The sequence below is a fragment of the Larimichthys crocea genome, chromosome XIV (assembly GCF_000972845.2).
Source record: "Larimichthys crocea isolate SSNF chromosome XIV, L_crocea_2.0, whole genome shotgun sequence".
NCBI lineage: Eukaryota > Metazoa > Chordata > Actinopteri > Sciaenidae > Larimichthys > Larimichthys crocea.
In genome coordinates, this window is record NC_040024.1 from 7,742,390 (window position 1) to 7,760,726 (window position 18,337).

Sequence of the window (18,337 nt, forward strand, 5' to 3'; positions counted from 1 at the left end):
TATTTTTGGATGTTTTAACAAATCTTATGACTTCAGCAAAACAGAGATTGAGTGACATTCCTCAGAAGTACAAGGTTCTTTATATATCCTAAATAAATATCGCAAAGGTCGTTCTCGTTAACTTGTGACGGGTGACTCGTGGTTTTAGGCTGGAATGCTAACAATGCTAGGCAAACATTTGTTCTAAACTCGAGTATAAAGTGGAGATTTGGTCACCTGAGGAGAAATTAAAGGTAAAGGAGAGATAATAAACTCACAAACTTTAATTTCATTGGTTCTTTAGGTTGTTCATAAAGCAGGAATGTCTGACAAACATTGTTTCCAGCTTCTCAGATGTGAGGATTGGTGCTTTTGCTCTATTTTATATAATTGTCAAGTCAAATCTTTTAGTTTTGGACTTTTGGTTGAACAAAAAAAGACATTTCAAGACATCAGTTATCAGTGACATCATGCATATGCTGTCCATTCTTTCAATATATAATCAGTGACATCATGCATATGCTGTCCATTCTTTCAATATATAGAGTATATTTAAGGGTAAGAAAGACGTCTTCGAACTTTGCAGATCCTTCTGCAGACGAACAACTTGCAATGTTTAAGCACAAATCTACAAATGTACTTCTTAAACGGGCCCTAAAAGCTTCCAGGCAACATGCAAAAAGTACTTCTGATGCTGTCTCTGTTCTTAGCCTGAACATCTCGTGATATCTGGTTTCACACATTAATCTCCTTCGGCTCCAGATTAGCTTTATTTGTGTACATTGCTGTGACATTAGTTGAGGGTATTTCCCACTTAAAAAACAACAACACCTGCACTCGCAACGTACACAAAAATGGAGCCATACGATTTTTTACGGGAAAACTTAAATGCATGTAATCACCACACAGGTAGCAAAGTCTTAACCATGGGCGTGGGAGTGAAACAGCAGGGGCTTTTCAATGGTACATTAAAGCTGCTGTATGTGGTTTATATGTTTCCTAATGCACTTACTGACAAAGTACTTAAACCTTCCTTTGAAGTACCTACAGAGAGAAAAGTAGGTCGGAGCAGGAGGGGGTGATTCCAGCTTCAAAAACATGCAAAGAAATTTAGATTTAAAGCTGGAAACGGAGGCTGTGATTGGAAAGAATCCGCCAGACTCATGTCAACGTCAACGTTTTCATTAACTTGACCTGACAGGAACACATTGGTATTTAAACCACCACATACATGTACATGTACAGTAATGCCTGATATATTCAAAGTAATGTCATAAGTTATGCTTAATTACGCCTGACAGCTCTCTCTGTACTATAATTATGCAGTTTCGGTGCTTGTCACACAGTAAAAATGTAGAATTACAAACCCTTAGGCTAATATGTCAAGAAGATAGTTTTATAAAGTTGCATGAGACAATCAATTGTAAGTGGAAATGCATAAACTTATGATTGCGTGAACACTAACACTGCCTGCATAATCTTCCTAGTATGTGTAAAGTCTGAAAGAAGACTAAAACTCTTCGCTTTACACGACTGTTTTTGCCTTTGACTCTGGGTTTTACCAGCAGATGCTGTATACCACTGGTACTCAAACTGTGGTACAAGTACCACTGGTGGTAGCAAATAGCACACGCTTACATCCGTGCTTAGTTATGAACGTAAATGTGACGTGGAGGTAAAGAAATGGTTCAAAAAGTCTGCAATCGTGGCTACAAACAGGACATATATGGAAGAGAAGTGTGGATCAAGGGTGTCTCTTTTCCACCCAGGGAGCTGGTTCTGGTTCTGAGGTTTGACTCAACATATTTAGGCTCGTAGTTTCATAAAATCTTGAGAAAGACCAAGAGGAAGAAAGAAAGGAGAGAAAGATTTGGGCTGGAGGAATGAAGAGGTTGGGTCCACCACTCGTAAATCACAACCACAAATCAACTGGTAATGGATTTCCTGACTTGTGGAAGCAGGGAGGGGTAAAAAGTGATAGGACAAAGCGGGGAGGGGGGTAATCATGGAGTGAGGGATGGAGGAAGAAGGCAGAAGGGAAAGGAAGGAGGAGGTAGGTAGGTGGTTGTGGGGACTTGAGTTGCGTTGGTGGGGAGGGTCTTGCAACCACAAATCAAGCAGTGATCAGTCGTCTCACTTAGCATTTCTGAAATATTCCAGCCTATAGCACCTGCAGGGAGTGGGAGACAAGTCCTGCCAAGCTCTGCAGGAATTCAACAGAGGGAGGGAGGGGAGAGGAGCGTGGACAGGAGAGGAAGAGTAAATGTTGTCCTTGCACCATTTGTCATGAAAGTCTGTGAGTCATTCACGCACCGAAACCCCGTCGAGTATCCTAAATATCGCAAACATCGAAGATCAGATCGGTTCAAATGCGTACAACATGCCAACCGGGTCAAACCCGATGCAAAGAGTACATTTCTGGATTATTTCCAAACTGTCCAGGTAGCACAAACCCTTGACTCCCTCCTCGCCTTCTTCCTGTACATACCTCCTTCCCTCTCCTCACCCGTGTGTGATGTTTTCCCTGTGCCAACAGCTTTGTTAGCCCTGACAGGCCCTTTGGAGCAGCTCCTAAAGCTTTTCTCTGTCTCTATATGTTCACTGAAACATCATTTTTTTAAAAAAGGGTATCGCGTCCCAATGAACAAGACTTGCAGACATGGAGGCTAAAAGTAGTCCACGTTTAGCTGGAGAAGAGTCAGCTCAGTTAGTCTAAGCATCATCAAGATAAACGTGTGTTTACATATTTAGTTTTGTCTGATGACACTGATAATACTTTTCTATGTGCAGTGGCACTGAAAGTCTACGAGCATCATTTTTTGATTTAGCCAAAAAACGACACACACCCCCCAAAAAAAACCCAGCTATCAAAGTAGTGGCAGCTCAGACCACCCAATGAACTCATCCGTTAGTCACTCAACCCCATAACCATCCACTCAGCCACTCAGCCACCCACACATACAACACAAAACAACAGGGAGGTGGGAAGTGGGTGGAGGAGTCAATTCAAAGTTAATGCAGCTCCATCAGCCGAGTCCCATTGAGACGCAGGAAGCTTTTTGGCTGCTGAATCTCTTTAGAGTTCCCGGCACTGCTGGGGTTGACGGTTTGATTCTGTCTATAGTTCATTGATTCGATGAAGTCGGGCACAAACACCAAAAGGTTATGGCTGGTTTTGAGCCAACTGAAATTGCATTCAATTCAAGTACATTTACTCGAGTACTGTAGTTGTTACTCTTACTAAAAGAGTACATAAAATGGTATTTCGTCACTACGTGATGAAATCTGATGAATTGATTTTCAAGTTTTACTTCAACTTGAAGAAAACGCCATAAACTGTAGAAGGTTTCAGGCTTACTTCAGCTAAATCTTCCATAGATGTTATGAAGACTCATCCTCAACAAGAAAAAAGCCATGTTGGCGCCAATCAGCCGCCATCTGAATGACACCATCAAACAGCACCACTGCTTTCTTATTCTACTATGGGAGGTGATGGGCGTAGTGCTGCGTTGACCCATCATCGATGTCCACTCTGTGTCTCGTTACAGATTTATTTGAACTTCTGCTGTTATCTATTTAGTTGATGTTAATATCTGGAATCATCAGGGCCTCATGGAACAACAGCCATGTTTCTTTGTGGCAATGCAACGGGTTGCAAGCAACTACAGCTGACTCTTCCTGTGGACACCCATAAGTAGAACCTGGCATATCAACAGATAATGAATGGCAACATAGTAAAACAAAGTTTTAATAGACAGTATGTCTTCATAGGTGACGTTAAATGCTGAATAACTACAACGTGGCTTGTGGGTTCTGGTCAAGCAGCAACCTCCGTGTCTGTGAAGTCAAGCCAAAAAACTGCAGTTCCATTAACGTCCACTTGAGGCTGGCTCCAGAAGTGAGTCAGTCTCCATAAGTCCCCATGTTTCACAGCAGAAATAAACATGTTTACAGCCTGGTACAAAAAACAGTTTTGGTCTCTGTAGCTAATTTCCCCGTTCATGACAACTGTACTGAGGGTGAATTTATATACAACTCACCTGTTCACATTATATTAAGGCTTAAAGTTATGCAGGATTAAGAGCGTGGACGCTTTGATTGACAGATAGAGCAACCAGGCGTCACTCATCCCGCACTAGATCCACATCTTTGCACATTTATACATAGTGGAGGCACGACTGGAAAGCTGATGGCTACCAGAGCCACCACACTGCTTATGGTGACCTCATGGAGACTACGTTCATGGTTGCATCCAGTCTACGGTTCTTATGCAGTATTAAAAGTCAGATTTTAGAGGAAAAAAAACTCCACCAGGTGTGACAGAAAGCAACAAAAGTGGATGTTAGTAGATCAGAAATGAGAAACTACAAAATATGTCATCAAAAACATAAAATATTCATGTTTGGAATCTGTGGCTTTTGATTGGTGCAAAGAGAGCAGATGTTGGCTTGCACTCTCTGGCTGCAGCTCAGTAGGAACTCTTAAGGGTGTGGCTTTGGTGGGGAAAAAAGCACATTGCCCTAATAATCTCCTCATCATACATATTCATTAGCGGGGCGGGGTGTTTGCAAATGACTCTGAGCGGGCCCACTCAAAAAATGAAATGCTTTTTTCGCTGCCTGGGGCTGCTCAGATCTTTAAAAAGTATGCGCACAGGTTGGAAAAGCGGTTTGGCGCACATGGTTTGATTTTGATATAAAATGAGAACAAAGCAGTGATGAGTGTCCTTTAAGCAAAATAATATTGAGAACTGTGTCTCCTCATGCGGCTGAAGACACCCACAGCGTGACGCACTGAGGACTGAGAGGAGAGCTGTGCACTCTGCGTACAGCGTGCGTCTGAAAGTCACTTTACAAACAGAGAATTCATGCAGCCAGAGGAAGCTGAACGTGGCTTTACGCAAAATCAGATGAGCCATTTTACGCGCATCTTGTCCAGGAATTACCCACACACACACACACACACACACATTAAACATCACATACTCAGCTCCCTCTTTTTTTATTTATCTGTCTCTAAATAAACCCGAGCACTGACTTCTCACTTGAAGGAGTGTAATAGTAAACAAATGGGACTTACTCCGTGCGCAGAGCTCACCGCCAAGGCGACTGCTATCACATAAATCCTGCAGGAGGAACAAACATTTCGGTTAGTGTGTGTGTCTGGCAGGTAAACTGCGCCCGAATGTATCCAACAACACCGAGCAGAGCAGCGCTGAGGCTGGCTGCGAAGCCGAAAACTAACTCTGGATGAATAAAGAGGACAAAAAAAAGAAGAAGGTGCTTACAGGAATTTCATTTTGATCCGACTGGTAGAGGGGGAACCGCAGGTCGAAACTCGACTCCCTTGTCTTCACCAGCAAGGCACTTCAAACGCGCTCATCGACGGCTCCAAAAAACCCTGTCATCTACCCGGAGACAGACACACAGAGAGAACGATATAAAGTAGTCCCACCACCAAAACTACAAGCGCTTCCACACACACACACGCAGTAAAAAACAACAACACACAGCCGGCACGGAAACCCTCTGTGTGTGTGTGTGTGTGTGTGCGTGATTTCTTTTTAAAATAGGAGCTTATCTAACTCACCAAAGTTGCAGCGCTTGAAGTCGCTGCTGCGCTCTCCGGGTTGTTGCGCTTCAACTCAACAGCGCACCACAGCAGCAGGGGAGGAGGGGCCAACACATGTCATTCATGCCTCCATACCTTTGGCTGCAGCGGATTTTTAAAACCAGGCACTCTGAGCGGAACCCTCCTCAAACAGTTTGAGGCAGCAAAGGAGACACTTCTGTCCAGAGAGAGTCTGCCACTGCCACGATGTGTTCCCAAAAGCAAAAAGTTAATAAAACATCAAATATTATAAAGACTTTCATGTCTATAATGCACAATTATGACTTTATAGAAACCATTATTTGTATAATTTCAACATAAAATCCCCCAAAAGTTAGTTTCTCGTCAACTAATGAAGTTTAAAGTGCAACATTAAGACCCAAAGTATCTCTATGAGGACATAAAGTCTAGCTCTAACTTTATTAAACTCCTGTGGTTGCATGATATTTCTGTCGGGGATCATACGTTTGCAATAAATCTATGAAACCTCTTTTATAAATAGAATAATGTAATTATATGACAGGATTATCAGACTATCTGTGTTGTCGTGTCTATTTCAAACACGCCATGAGATCAGATCAAAAACTCTCAGTCGTGATCTCTCTGTTCTAAACGTGGAGCGTTACTCAAGTTGCAAACAGTTCGCTTTTATTTTAGTTTTAGAGCCTTCGACAGTTCATCACAACATGTTCGTTCATCTTCTAGATAGATTTTGTTCAAAGTATTCTCATATTTCTGTTTAAAAACTCTCGTCTGCAGCTCGTTTTTAGCTGCGGTGTACCACAGGGATCCATCCTGGGACCCATGTAGTTTTGCACTGTAACATAGGAATTTAAGGGCGTGTTATCTATTTTCAATGCTGCATGAATTAGTACATTACCTACCATACGTACCCTATCCATAACCCTAAACCTAAACCTTTAAACCTTTACTACGTTAAACCTAAACCCTTTAGTATGAGAATTTCTGTCACCGGAGGAGTGTTGAATTGGTTTTACTTCTGCATGTGCACCACAAACTACATCGTTTGACTATAACCTAAAACTTTTTAACAAATAGTTAAAAGCTGAGAACTTTAAAACATAACAGTGGTCATCATATTTTGAGTTCATGAGCATCTTTGCAACTTACATACTGTTTAATAAAACTGCAACAAAATATCAAAAAGTTTCGTTAATTTGATTCTTTGAGGCGTGAAGGTCTTGTTATGAAATGTGACGATGTGGTTTCTTACTGATAGAAACTTTTGTAGAACTGTTTAACAAGACCACAAACTACAACAACCAACAACAAAACTTCAGTCAAATCACACTTCTTCACAGTTCCAAAGCGAAAACTGAACATCGTAACCGTCGTGAAGTTTGGATTTATTGCAGGACTGTTGGAAAAACTGGCAAACGGCTGTAGTGTCAGGATAAGTTTTGGTTTATTTGATTATTTTGACATCACATTAGAATAATAAAGATTTACTTCACTTGTAGTCCGAAACAGAAACTTTAACTTTAAGTATGGTGACCTTTTTCTTGGAAGGTAGCTGTATTTGTTGAGGATCCGTATGATTTGAATACTGAACTTTTTCCAACTCTTGCCAGCACAGAGCTTAAAAGAAACCGAAGCACAAGTCAGCAGCACTTGCTGTAGTCTGGTAGGTATGCGTTCCCTGAACCCTGCAAAGTTCGTTTCTAAGATACTTTTTAAAGTTCTTGTCTCTAAATACTGTAAAATGTAAGCCCTGTGGAAAAAGAGCTAAAAACAATAAAATACAAGTTGAGAGAAAGTTGTAAAACAGTTCATTAACTCCTCCATAAAGAACATGATCTGCATTTTAGATGATTTAGTACTTTTTTAGTTTATCATAAGGAAACAGCACACTGTGTGTTTCTGATGATCTCACTCGTAAAGTTTGAGCTGTGACTTTTCCACTTAATTTACAAGGCTTTTAAAATAATGCAACAGATGTTTTACTGTTGCATTAGCAGCAGGAGGAGAAGCTGATGTCCTACGTTTCAAATTGTGCCAGCAGCATCCGTCTGTCAGGAGTCAAAAGTCAGTATTTGACCTTTAATAATCTGTCAGGAATGCAACATGTTGGAGCGTATAGAAAATGTCAAATAAAGATTTAATGCCAGAGCTTGTCTTTTTTTTTTTTTTTTTTTTTTGTGCAGCCTGAGGCGATGGGGAGGATTGGGTAGGCACCATATCCATCCGCGAGGGTCCTAACATCATCAAATTCTTTATGATTGGAGAAGAATTCAAACCAGCGGAGACCAGTGGCTCTCTGAGCAGAGGCGGCGCGCACTGACGGTCACTTCAACATCAAACTCTGAGGTGCAACCCCTGCGGAAAGTTTATTTTTAATGGATTGTGCGTCTGCCTGTAGGTGCACAGAGGAATTGATATCAGTGCGCAAGTAGATCCGGCCTGGGCAGGTTTGCAAGTCGAGGAGAGAAAAAGTTAGAGAGGGGGACTGCAGAGGCGCACGGTGCCACAGCCAGGACCACTAGGAGCCTCTGCAAGCTGCAGCGAACACGCCGAGAAGAAGAAGAGCTCCTTCTTATTATTTTCTATTCCGCAGAGGGGGAAGTGTGCTGGGGGGAACAGAGGGGCTATGACACGGGAGTAGAGAGAGTTTTGAGAGTGTTACAGCAGGCGGATCCTTGTTTTATTCCCCCCACAAGATGAATAAAGACTTGAAGAGCCTGCGACAGCTCGCCGTGCCTCTGCTCTTCCTCGCCCTGTGCGTCGCGGTGCAGCAGTCCGACTCTGCGGTAAGTGCGTTTTTCTGCTGCTTGCTTTCCTCCTGTGGCACAAATTTAAGAACCCTTTACCGGATCCTGCCTCCCCCCCTCCATGTGAAGGAGCCGAGAGACCCCCGCTCTCACTTCATCCAGCGCCGGGACGCCACCGGCTCTCCCCAACAAGCACAACTAAAGGTTTAGAAAGATCAAGTAACAAGTGCTGCGGCTCTGATAATCAGAATCCACGCTCTGTTTCACTTTTGTTGCACACTTTTAAACACGTGAGGAACTTTTATGGTACTTTTTTCCTTTTAGCCCCTTCACGGAGCTCCGCTTTGTAGTTTCAGGAAAGATCGCGGACGGACTTTTCTGTCCTGCTCCCTTTGCGCATCACGTTTCTTCCTCCCCTCTTCCCCTGCTGCAACCTGTAACAACACGCCGAGCCACGGCGCTCTTCTGCCCCTTCTCCAGCCTGCGCGCATCTCTGTCTGATTTAAATTCTTGTTATCATGTGAAAGATTCGGAGCAAACACGAGAGGGAAGCTGCGCGTAAAAGTCTCCAAAGTCTCCTGATTAAAAACATGAAGTGAAACTTTCCTGCTCCGGCACAGACTTCACGTGTTGTGCGTAATTTGGTGATTTTTTATGAAGGTGTCTCTCTCCTGCAGGTGTGTCCTGTGCTGACAGAACCTGGTTACTTTAAAAAAATTCATCTTTTGCGTCTTTGCAGCTCAAATCTGTCTTTGCACTTGAGCTGTCTCCTCCAGGAGGTGTGTGTTTGTGTGTGTTTGTGTGTGTTTGTGTGTGTCTGTGTGTGTTTGCGCATACTCCACCCTGCATTTGTTCTAATTACTTCTAATCAGCTGCTCATCCTGCAGCTGTATCATCGACCCATCGATCAGCACACAGAGCAGAGACACTCCTCATGTAATATTCCACGTGATGAATATTCACACGCGTATTAATAATTCATGAGGGGATAGTTACTGTGGGCCACGCCCACAAACCAGGCGTGTCCAATCAGGCCTGTTCATCAGGGTGAGGACTTTTGCAGGAGGCTTCAAGATCCCTCCAACATGAAGACATTCACACGCAGACAGACTTGAATGTGTCATAAAATCATTTTTAACGAGTTCAGGGGGTCAGGTTAGCTTCCTGCAAACTTTGAGATCTTTCTTCTGCACGGCAGCAGCTTTTTTTTTTAAGGTTTCACTCGAGGTAAATCCGCCTCAGAGAGTGAAGATACTCCCTTAGTCCAATATTTACTTCCAGGAACTTCCACGAGAATCCCGATGATCTCCATGACCTTACTCCCGTCACCTTAGAGCATCAAGTGCAAGAGGCTGAAACAGGTCAGAGAGTGGCTGCTGCTGCTGTTGCCATGGCGACGTTAGAGGTGGAGGATGGAGAGGTGGATGGAATCTCGCTCTCCACCTTTGTCAGGTGTGTTTCTGTTTGTAGACGAGCTCTTAGCCTTCATCTGTGAACAGAGTGTGTGACGGTGAGCGGAGATGTTGCAGGTGTGGTTCTCCCACTTTCTCTCACACACACACCTGGCTTCCTGTTATTCCCAGTATTCCCAGGTTTTGTGTGTGTGTGTGTGTGTGTGTGTGTGCGTGTGTGTGTGTGGACTCTCCGAGGCCCCCTAGTGGAGACTGCGTGGACTCCACCTCTCCTTCACCATCACGGCTCACTGAAAACCACATATCTCCACTGACATGACGAAGCTTTGAATAATAAAATGAACTTTGAAACTTTTTGATTTTTATGTGTGAAAACTTGAAAAACATGTTTTTGTCTCATGGTCGATGTAAAGTCTGGAGGTACGTGGTCTTCACAGGGCGGGTAAAGTCTGAATGAAGCAGTCAGGCGTCTCTTTTTATTCAGTTTGTAATCATTAACCTGTCACAGTGTGTGTGTGTGTGTGTGTGTGTGGTATTAATCCTGATATGAATCTCCATTCAGCCAGGTGAGGGAGTTCAGCTGTAATGTATACCTGGAGGTTTTTCCCTTTGAACCCGTCATGCCGTGCAACCACAAACACACACTTAATTTGATGCATGCTTTCCTGTGCGCGTTGACACACACTCACATGTGCACACACACACACACACACACACACACATTCATGGGTTCCCCAACCTTTCACATCACCCACATCCCAGGTGGAGTTTCGTTAGCCATAACATCCTCAGATCATGGAGACAAATCTGTGACGAGCGAGAGGAGGAGTTTGTTTTCTCGTCTTCACCTCCAGTTTTTCGTTTTCTTTCCCCCTCGTCCATCTGTCCTTCTCACCTTCTCCCGCTGAGCTGCGAATCAAACAATTCCTGCCATAATCCGGAGATCTTTCTGTTCAGTTTCTCATTAAAAGTGGTTGCATTTCTAACTTAAAGGTCCAGTGTGTCGGCTTTAGTGGCGTACCCCGCCTCATCTACGCCGGCCACGAAATGCTAATATCAAAAGTCAGTGTTTAGTGGAAGAGTTACAATAGAAAAGTCTCATATTAAGGCAACAAAAACATGAAACATAGTTATGAATATTATATTCTGTGAGTAGAGCCTTCTGAATCCGACACACTGGACCTTGACTGAACCTCAAACTAGTATCAAACTATTAAGATGATGGACTCATTGAACTAAAACACCAATTATGTCCTCGTTAAGGCGGATTTGTAACTTTATGTGAGAGAAACTGAACCATCCAACCAAAACAAGCTGTTTAAAGATGTGGCTTTGGCTTTTAGGAACTTATACAGGCATTTCTCAGTATTTTCTGACTTTCTACAGACTAACCAGTTCATTAATTAGTTTAGAAAATCATAATTAGACAAACAGATAATGGAAATAATTGATAGTTGTAGCACTGCTTGGTTTATGCAGCTTCTATCACAGGATGCAGACAAAGTTCAGGGATCATTAGATTTCTTTTCTATCCCTCCCTCTCTGTCTCCATCTTCTTCATCTCACCTGTTGGTGGACAGCAGACAGCTCTGCTCCAACATCTGCACCTCCTTTATGCAGTACAGGGAGGTATTTGTACTCGGTGTGTACATGTGTGTGTGTTTCCTTGGCAGAGCTCACTCTGTGGTGTCAATGAGCTGAAGATGCCATTAAGGATTAACAGAGCTAACACCAAATGTTTAGACAGCTAATTACCTCCCATCCAGTCCTCCTCCACCTCCTCCTCCACCTCCACCTCCTCCTCCACCTCCTCCTCTTCATTCTCCTGCTTTTCTTGTACAGCTGGAGGAACCCAGTACTACAAGCTGAAGTAGTAAAAGGTGTAGAAATACTGCAGCAGAATCAGAAGTTCATGGTGGTGGCAGCACTAGAACAAGTAGTATTAGTTGTAGAAGTTGTAGTAGTGTCATAGTCGTAGTAGTAGTAGTAGTAAGTGTAGGATTAGTAGTTAAAGATGTACCTGTAGACATTGTAGTAGTGGTTTCAGTGACAGCAGTAGTATTTGTAGTAGAAGGTGTTGCAGTAGTCAGGAGGTGTAGTAGCTGTAGTAGTTTGCAGTAGCAACAGTACTAATATTAGTAGTTGTAGTAGTTTCAGTGGCAGCTGCAGTAGTTTTTGTAGTAGAGGTCAAATAAGAAGATGTTGCAGTAGTAAGGGTAGGACGAGAAGGACTACAGAAGTTTCAGTAGCAGTAGATGTACCATCAGTACTATTAGAAGCTCAGTCGCAGTAGCAGTACTTGTATCAGTAACTATATTAGGAGTAGTGTTAATCATAGCTGTACTCTCAATAGAAAACTAATTGCAGTAGTAGTACTAGCTGCAAGTAGTAGTACCAGCCGTACCAACAATAGTAGTAGTTGTACTTTCAATGCCAGTTGCAATAGTAGTAATAGGAGTAACTTTAAATGGTACAGTCATATAGTAGCTGTAGGAGCAGCAGTAGTAGTAGTAGAAGAACCAGCAGTACCAGATGTAGTATTACAGTAGACGTAGTAGTAGTAGTTCTTTCAATGGCAGTTGTTGCATTAATGATTATAGCAGTAGTTTTAGTACCCGCAGTACCAACAAATCTTTCAATGCCAGTTGTAGTTGCTAAAGTAGTAATAGCAGATGTTTTGGTACAGTTTTGGAGCTGTAGGGGCAGAAACTACTACTGAGGACCAGCAGTACCAGATGTAGTATTACAGTAGTAGTAGTAGTAGTTGTGTTGAGCAGTTGCCATTCGCTGATCAGATGAATCGATTGGTTTCCTCCTTCCAAACGTCGTAATCCTCCGCCGGTTTTCCTTTCTTGGTTTATAATCTCATTTAATCTCTTTGCACAAGATCTCCTCTTCTGTCACTTACACTCGAACCTCATTATCACCCCCCGTGCCTCCCTCTCTCCCCCCTTTCCCCCCCTATTCAGCATTAAGAGGAGGGTAAACAGGGCGTGTTTGTCAGAGACTCCTTTATTTACTCCGTCCCTCACTGTTTGGTTGGAGACTTTAAAGGTCAACCTTCTTCTCCATGTCTTCCCCCCCACCTGTCGATAAATCATCCTGAGTTTAGACACACGGCTCTGCTTCATTATGAGAGACTTAGAAGTTTCTGTTGAAGTCAGGAATCTCTGATCTGGAGGGTCAAACAGTAACACGCTTAAAGGTTTGAGGGAACTTTTTCTTTGAACACATTGAGACTATTGAGATTAGCACATTTTTAAGATTAAGGTCAAAGAGACTTATATAATCCTTCAAACTCCATTGTGCTTACTTACTGCCTGTTCTGCCTCAGGGCTCTGTGATTTACAGAGTTTCCTGATGGACAGTGAAGTAAACTGCTGCCAGCTGTAGCTGCTGTTAGCTCAGTTTGTGCTTTTTGTACGTTTGCTTTTGATCTCGTCACACTCGGAAACTCTTTTTCTGTCTTTAGACTCAACAGAAACACAAGATATTTAATCTGTTTTGGTTCTGGGGTCAGCTTTTTGGAATTTCTCATCTTGAGTTTTTGTGCATTTTAGCCAGTTATTATACTGTGTTCACGCACTGATGAGAAAATCAGACATTTGCTGATTCATGTACTTATTTGTACGATAATCCAAAGTGGAAGATGAACAAATGGATCATTACGCAGGCGGCAGCTACAAGTTGTTTTTTAGTAGTCTCTGTTTGGACGTGATTGAGTCGGCTACCTGACAAATCCACCTACACAGAGCAGTCACAAGACCTGCCGTCCTCCTTCACTCCCTCCCTTTCTTCTTGTGTTTTCCTGACCTCTTTTTTCCAGAGAGAACATCATCATCACACTTCCCCTCTTTCCTTGGGAATATGGTCAGCCTAGAATAACGGCTGCAAAGGGACAACAGAGGAACCTGTGAAAGAAATCTCGCTTTCGGAAACTAAGAATGAAATGCATGTTTCTCCTCCAAACAGGAGTGTATTGTTTGCATTCTTTTTTTTTTTTGAAGAGGGCGTTTTAATCTGTCTGAAATCAGCAGGTGACCTTGATCTACTGATGTCTACTTCTTCCCCTCTGTCCTGTTTAAACTACAGGCTGAATATGCTCACTGTGCATCAGGCTGAAGCAAACTTACTAACAAATTACCATGAAACAGACACAAGATTTAAATCATTCAACGCCTTTATATTACTATCTGCTGCGTATCCGCTCCCTGTCTCCTGTTACTTCTCGAGTCTTGTATCTTTCTATTGGCGTCTAAGCTCTTCTTCTTCTTTTAACATTAGAAGCAGAATGAGAAGCACAACATGAACAAATGCAGAATTTTGTTGCAAAATCTGGCAGTAAAATAAGAAACAGATCTAAGCTGCCGCAAGGCAACGTTACACTTCAGCGTCTTCCAAAAACTGTGCCAGAATCTTTGAGTATCAGCTAATTCATCTCCAGGGTTGATATTTTTTATGTTGTTGTTGTAAAATATTGCACAAGGCAAGAAAGCAACATTGAAAACACTTCAAACTCACAGAAATGAGTTAGAATGAGTCTTCTGCAGTTAAAAAACAGGAAACCAAAGAAGGAAAAATTCAAATCACAGATTTGTTGTTTCGTTTTAATCCCTCAACTTCATCTTTAGTTGACAAAGAAGCAGAGATCGGTTGCCATGAGGTGCATATAGCTTTATAGCATACTAGAAATGTGATTGTTTTTCTAACCAGCCACCAATGGGCCCAACACCACACTCACCCAAAGAATCCACGATGTACGATTCAGAAATCTTGACCAAGGCTGATGATGTTTTGCTAGTTTGACTGGAAACATAGACATGACAAAGGTTTTCTAGACTAAATACAACCGGGAACACCAGTTCAAGAGTTTTGATGGGTTATCTACAGGAATAGTTTAAGTTTCGCCAAGAGAAATAAAGCTACGAAATCCATTTATTAGAATTCTGATGCTGTTATGCAAGATTACAAAACAATAATCCAACTAACCAACGAAATCTGGGAGGTTTCTGGTGTAACTGACAGAAACTACATTGTATCGTAACCAACTTAGAATTTGTATTAGTCTACAATCAAACATGTTAATGAATTGTACCCATAAAGAACACGACTGTTGACATGTCGATTGGCAGCCTCACTCAGCTATTGATCATGAAGTAATACTCCATCCATCCTTCTTCTTGTACCTTCTTTCTCGGCTCTCATCTTTCGACTAACCCTCTATCGTTTCATCTCGCATGAGTCACTGCAATCCCAGAGACCGATGGCGAGGATGGATAACAACACACACATATTCTCAGTCACTGGAGCTGCTTCAGAGGGGCACCAAGCTGTTTTGACTGCGTCGCTTTCTGCAGCACATAAACGAGTCTCGCTTTGGCTGAGTGGACCTTTGGTAGCGTGGGAGGGCGTCTGGTTCTCTCTTCTTCTTCTTCTTCTGTTTTTCTCTCTCTCTCTCTTGTTCCCTCACAGCTTTTAGTGCTCTCTCTTCCATTTTGGGCACCTGTTTCTTTCATCACACTACTGTGGAGGAAACAGGGCTTCCCTAAAAACCACATGGGGAAAAGTGGTGGGCCAATGGTATGACTTGGGACTGTGTGTGTTTATGTGTGTTTCTGTACTCTCTCTACTGTTTCCTTACATATTTCAGTGTCAAATTACCATATTACCTTTTATATACTGGTCTGGGCGCAGTCATTTTTAAAGTCAAGGGCTCATTTATCTCACAGGAGGAGAGGTGGAGGTACTGTGATGTTGTTGTAGCAACTGCAGCATTCTAGGAAGGATGGTGGGATGGACGCACTTTGTTTCCCACCATTCAGTGATGATTTATTATACCCATGAGTGCAGCTGTTCCCTTGATGTAACCAAGTAGTTTAAGTGCCTAAATTTAAGAGATTTTTCTGCCACTTGGGGGCAGCAGAACAAGCCAGTATCCTAACCAAGCATAGCAACTGGCGACATTGAATCAATGTTTTGCTTTTCCAATGTTGAGAAGAGAAACATTGAATCAGTGTTGGTCTGCTATCTTGGAAGATTTCATGGCAAACTTTTCCCACCAATTCTAGTAGCTACAAAGCAGTTTGATAAATATAAGTCACTCTTCTTTTAGCTCTGTTTTTGGTCTCCACCAACTCCTGAGGAAAATATCTGTCTCTTTATCTACAAAACACTTTATTATGTGGTAGGAGGTGGTGGTGGTTAGATCCCGGCTCCACCGGTTTGCATTTCGAGGTGTCCTTGGGCAAGATACTGAACCCCAAATTGGTTGCGAAGTCTGAAGGCTGTGCTGTCGGTGTGTGAATGTGATCAGCGCCCAAACTGATGAGCAGTTGGCTTGGTAGCCTACGCTGTATGAATGGGTGAATGTGATACGTAGTGTAAAAAGAGTCCAGTTACCAACTAGTTGCTAATTCTGCCTGGTTGTCTGCAGCAGCTGGAAAGGAGATCAGTCCATAACAGCAAAAACATCAAGTCGGTAGAGCTGCAGAGTCAGGTGATAATTCTCTGCGACTGCCCCCTTCAAGCTTCTGAATCACAAAGCCTGATAACTTGTACTGTACATACAGTAGTCACGAATACTGTTTGTACTTTACACAGCGGTACGCCGCTGTGTTCCTGTGTGTGTGTTCCTCAGGTGGAGCTCGGGCTTTGTTAATCCCAGGTCAGCATGCCAGCTGGTATGCGGCTAAGCCTTTAGCATGCAGTCAGGGGATAATGTTCAGCAGCATGGAGCAAGGTGCATGTTTCTGTCGGAGCATTTTTCACATAGCTGAGTTACTCAAAAGAGAGTCACCTGATCCAACAGCTGATTGTTAATTATTGTTGTGCATTTAGACCTTTTTTAATAACTCTGTGACCTGTTTGATTTCTGTTTATTGATCTAGATGCAACTATTTCCTTTCCAAGTTGGTGACAGCTTAACAGGTGAATCAACATAAAGTCTCTTTATTAAGCTGTTGCTCCAACATGAACCTCTACAACAAGCCTCAAGACTTCTCCTTTGGTCTTTTCCCCTCTTGTCAGCCGTACATCGTCTCCCAGACTTCCTTATTGTCAGCGTAGTCCAATACTGAATGGAATTTTAAATCATACAAGAATGACAAGTCATACCTTAAATATTTTTCTTGGTGATAAGTGTGTTGGTGCGTGCATGTAAACACCGAATGCACGGCATTCCTCTTCGTCTCTAGACAAACAGACCCCCGCCGGTCGGAACAACGGGACATATCAAACATCTGTTAGAGCACAGGAAGAGGGAAGAAGAAGAGACGAGTCAAGGGAGCTAAACGGACATAAACACTGTGTTTTTGATTATACTCATCCAAAGACAGAGTGGTTAGAGGGGGGGTAGATTTCAGGTGACTTTCTAGCTCACTTTAATGTTGAATTATTGAAAAGAACAGGATGAAACTACCAGAAAACCCATGAACTGATCTATAAGTTTATGAAACATCGACAGTAAGACTACTAAAAGACTGTATATCCACCATTATAAAGGTTTCCAACATCTAGAGAAGCAAGCCTGTCCCAGCTTATGTTTTGTCTAGCTTTTTCAGCTCGAAGTCATCCATGTTTTTAAGGGAGGCGCATACTTGAACTGCCCTGCAACATCTCGGCGGTGTGTCTGCTCTCATTAGAGCCTCTTTAAGTGAAGATATTTAAGAGAAATGTAGTAGGCAGGGCAGCAACCTGCTGAGACCTGCCTCTTTCACCAGATCAGATCAGACACCGAGATCTCGGAGAAGCAAGAGAGAGCATGTTCAGCATGCGGCGATCTGAATCGAACCGCTGCTGTGGAACACAAAGTGAATGCACATATGCATGTATGAGGCATTTTATTTGAGTTTTTGTTGTGGTTTTGAACTGAAACAGTTAGTTTGAAATGCTGGTTTCATTAAAAAATAATCATATTTTGATGGATTAGTTTCTTAAAATGGTTAATAAGTTGTTGTTTTGCTGGATTTTTAATTTCATGAATGTCTAAATTACGTTAAGTCATAAATCTGCATTGTGGCCGAGATGCCTTTCATCTTTTTACCTGCATGCTTCCTGTTACCTGCTATCTTCTTACCGCCCTCGTGTGGTGAAGATGTGGAACTACAGGTGGACAGAAGCAGAGGCTGCTTTAGGCCTGGGGTTGTTGATGATTTGAAATCATGAAATCCAAAGGTGCAAAGGTTTAACAATTCAGACAAATAAGGAAACAAGGAATGTGCTTCTTTTACTCGGGTGAACGCATGTTTTAGGGTGCTTCCAAGAAACAGTTTAGGAAAAGGTCTTTCCTGTTTCAATACAACATTGAGGCCCCCTGTGCACAAAGCCAGGCCCGTAACGGTTTTCCCGGTTTGGTGTAGAGTCCTGATGTCAACCCCATCCCCATTCAACACCTTTAAGATGAGCATGAGCCCCAAATGTGGAGCGAATCCCTGCAGCCTTCCTCCAACATCTGGTGGAAAATAGTGGTGTCTATCATAGCAGCACCAACTCTAATGTGATGTTCAGCAATCTGGGGTAAAGTTCAGGTGTAAACTTTTAGACCTTTTGTCACATTACTTTCTTCAGGTTTCACGTCCAGTCAGAATTAAATCTCTGTTTAGAGGATTA

At 42.6% G+C, this 18,337-nt stretch overlaps 2 protein-coding genes across 9 annotated transcripts in view; one reads left to right on the forward strand and one right to left on the reverse strand.

The window, feature by feature from the left end:
- The window catches only part of col4a6 (collagen, type IV, alpha 6), a 106,884-nt gene extending 101,227 nt beyond the window's left edge, over nucleotides 1–5,657 (reverse strand). For all 5 annotated transcript variants that reach the window (XM_027287800.1, XM_027287803.1, XM_027287802.1 and 2 more), the window contains exons 1-3: nucleotides 5,569–5,657; nucleotides 5,267–5,386; nucleotides 5,059–5,104 (exon numbers count right to left, since the gene is read on the reverse strand). In XM_027287800.1, the coding sequence (XP_027143601.1) occupies nucleotides 5,059–5,104; nucleotides 5,267–5,277 (57 nt within the window). In that variant the 5' untranslated portion in view covers nucleotides 5,278–5,386; nucleotides 5,569–5,657. The remainder of the gene's footprint in view (nucleotides 1–5,058; nucleotides 5,105–5,266; nucleotides 5,387–5,568) is intronic.
- Nucleotides 5,658–7,955: 2,298 nt separating this feature from the next.
- col4a5 (collagen, type IV, alpha 5 (Alport syndrome)) overlaps nucleotides 7,956–18,337 on the forward strand; it is a 38,007-nt gene continuing 27,625 nt past the window's right edge. For 2 of the 4 annotated variants that reach the window (XM_019260489.2, XM_027287805.1), the window contains exon 1: nucleotides 7,957–8,357. In XM_019260489.2, coding sequence (XP_019116034.2) covers nucleotides 8,268–8,357 — 90 coding nt within the window. In that variant the 5' untranslated portion in view covers nucleotides 7,957–8,267. Of the gene's footprint in view, nucleotides 8,358–18,337 lie in introns of all 4 variants that reach the window. The other 2 variants (XM_027287804.1, XM_019260491.2) reach the window with 2 other exon arrangements.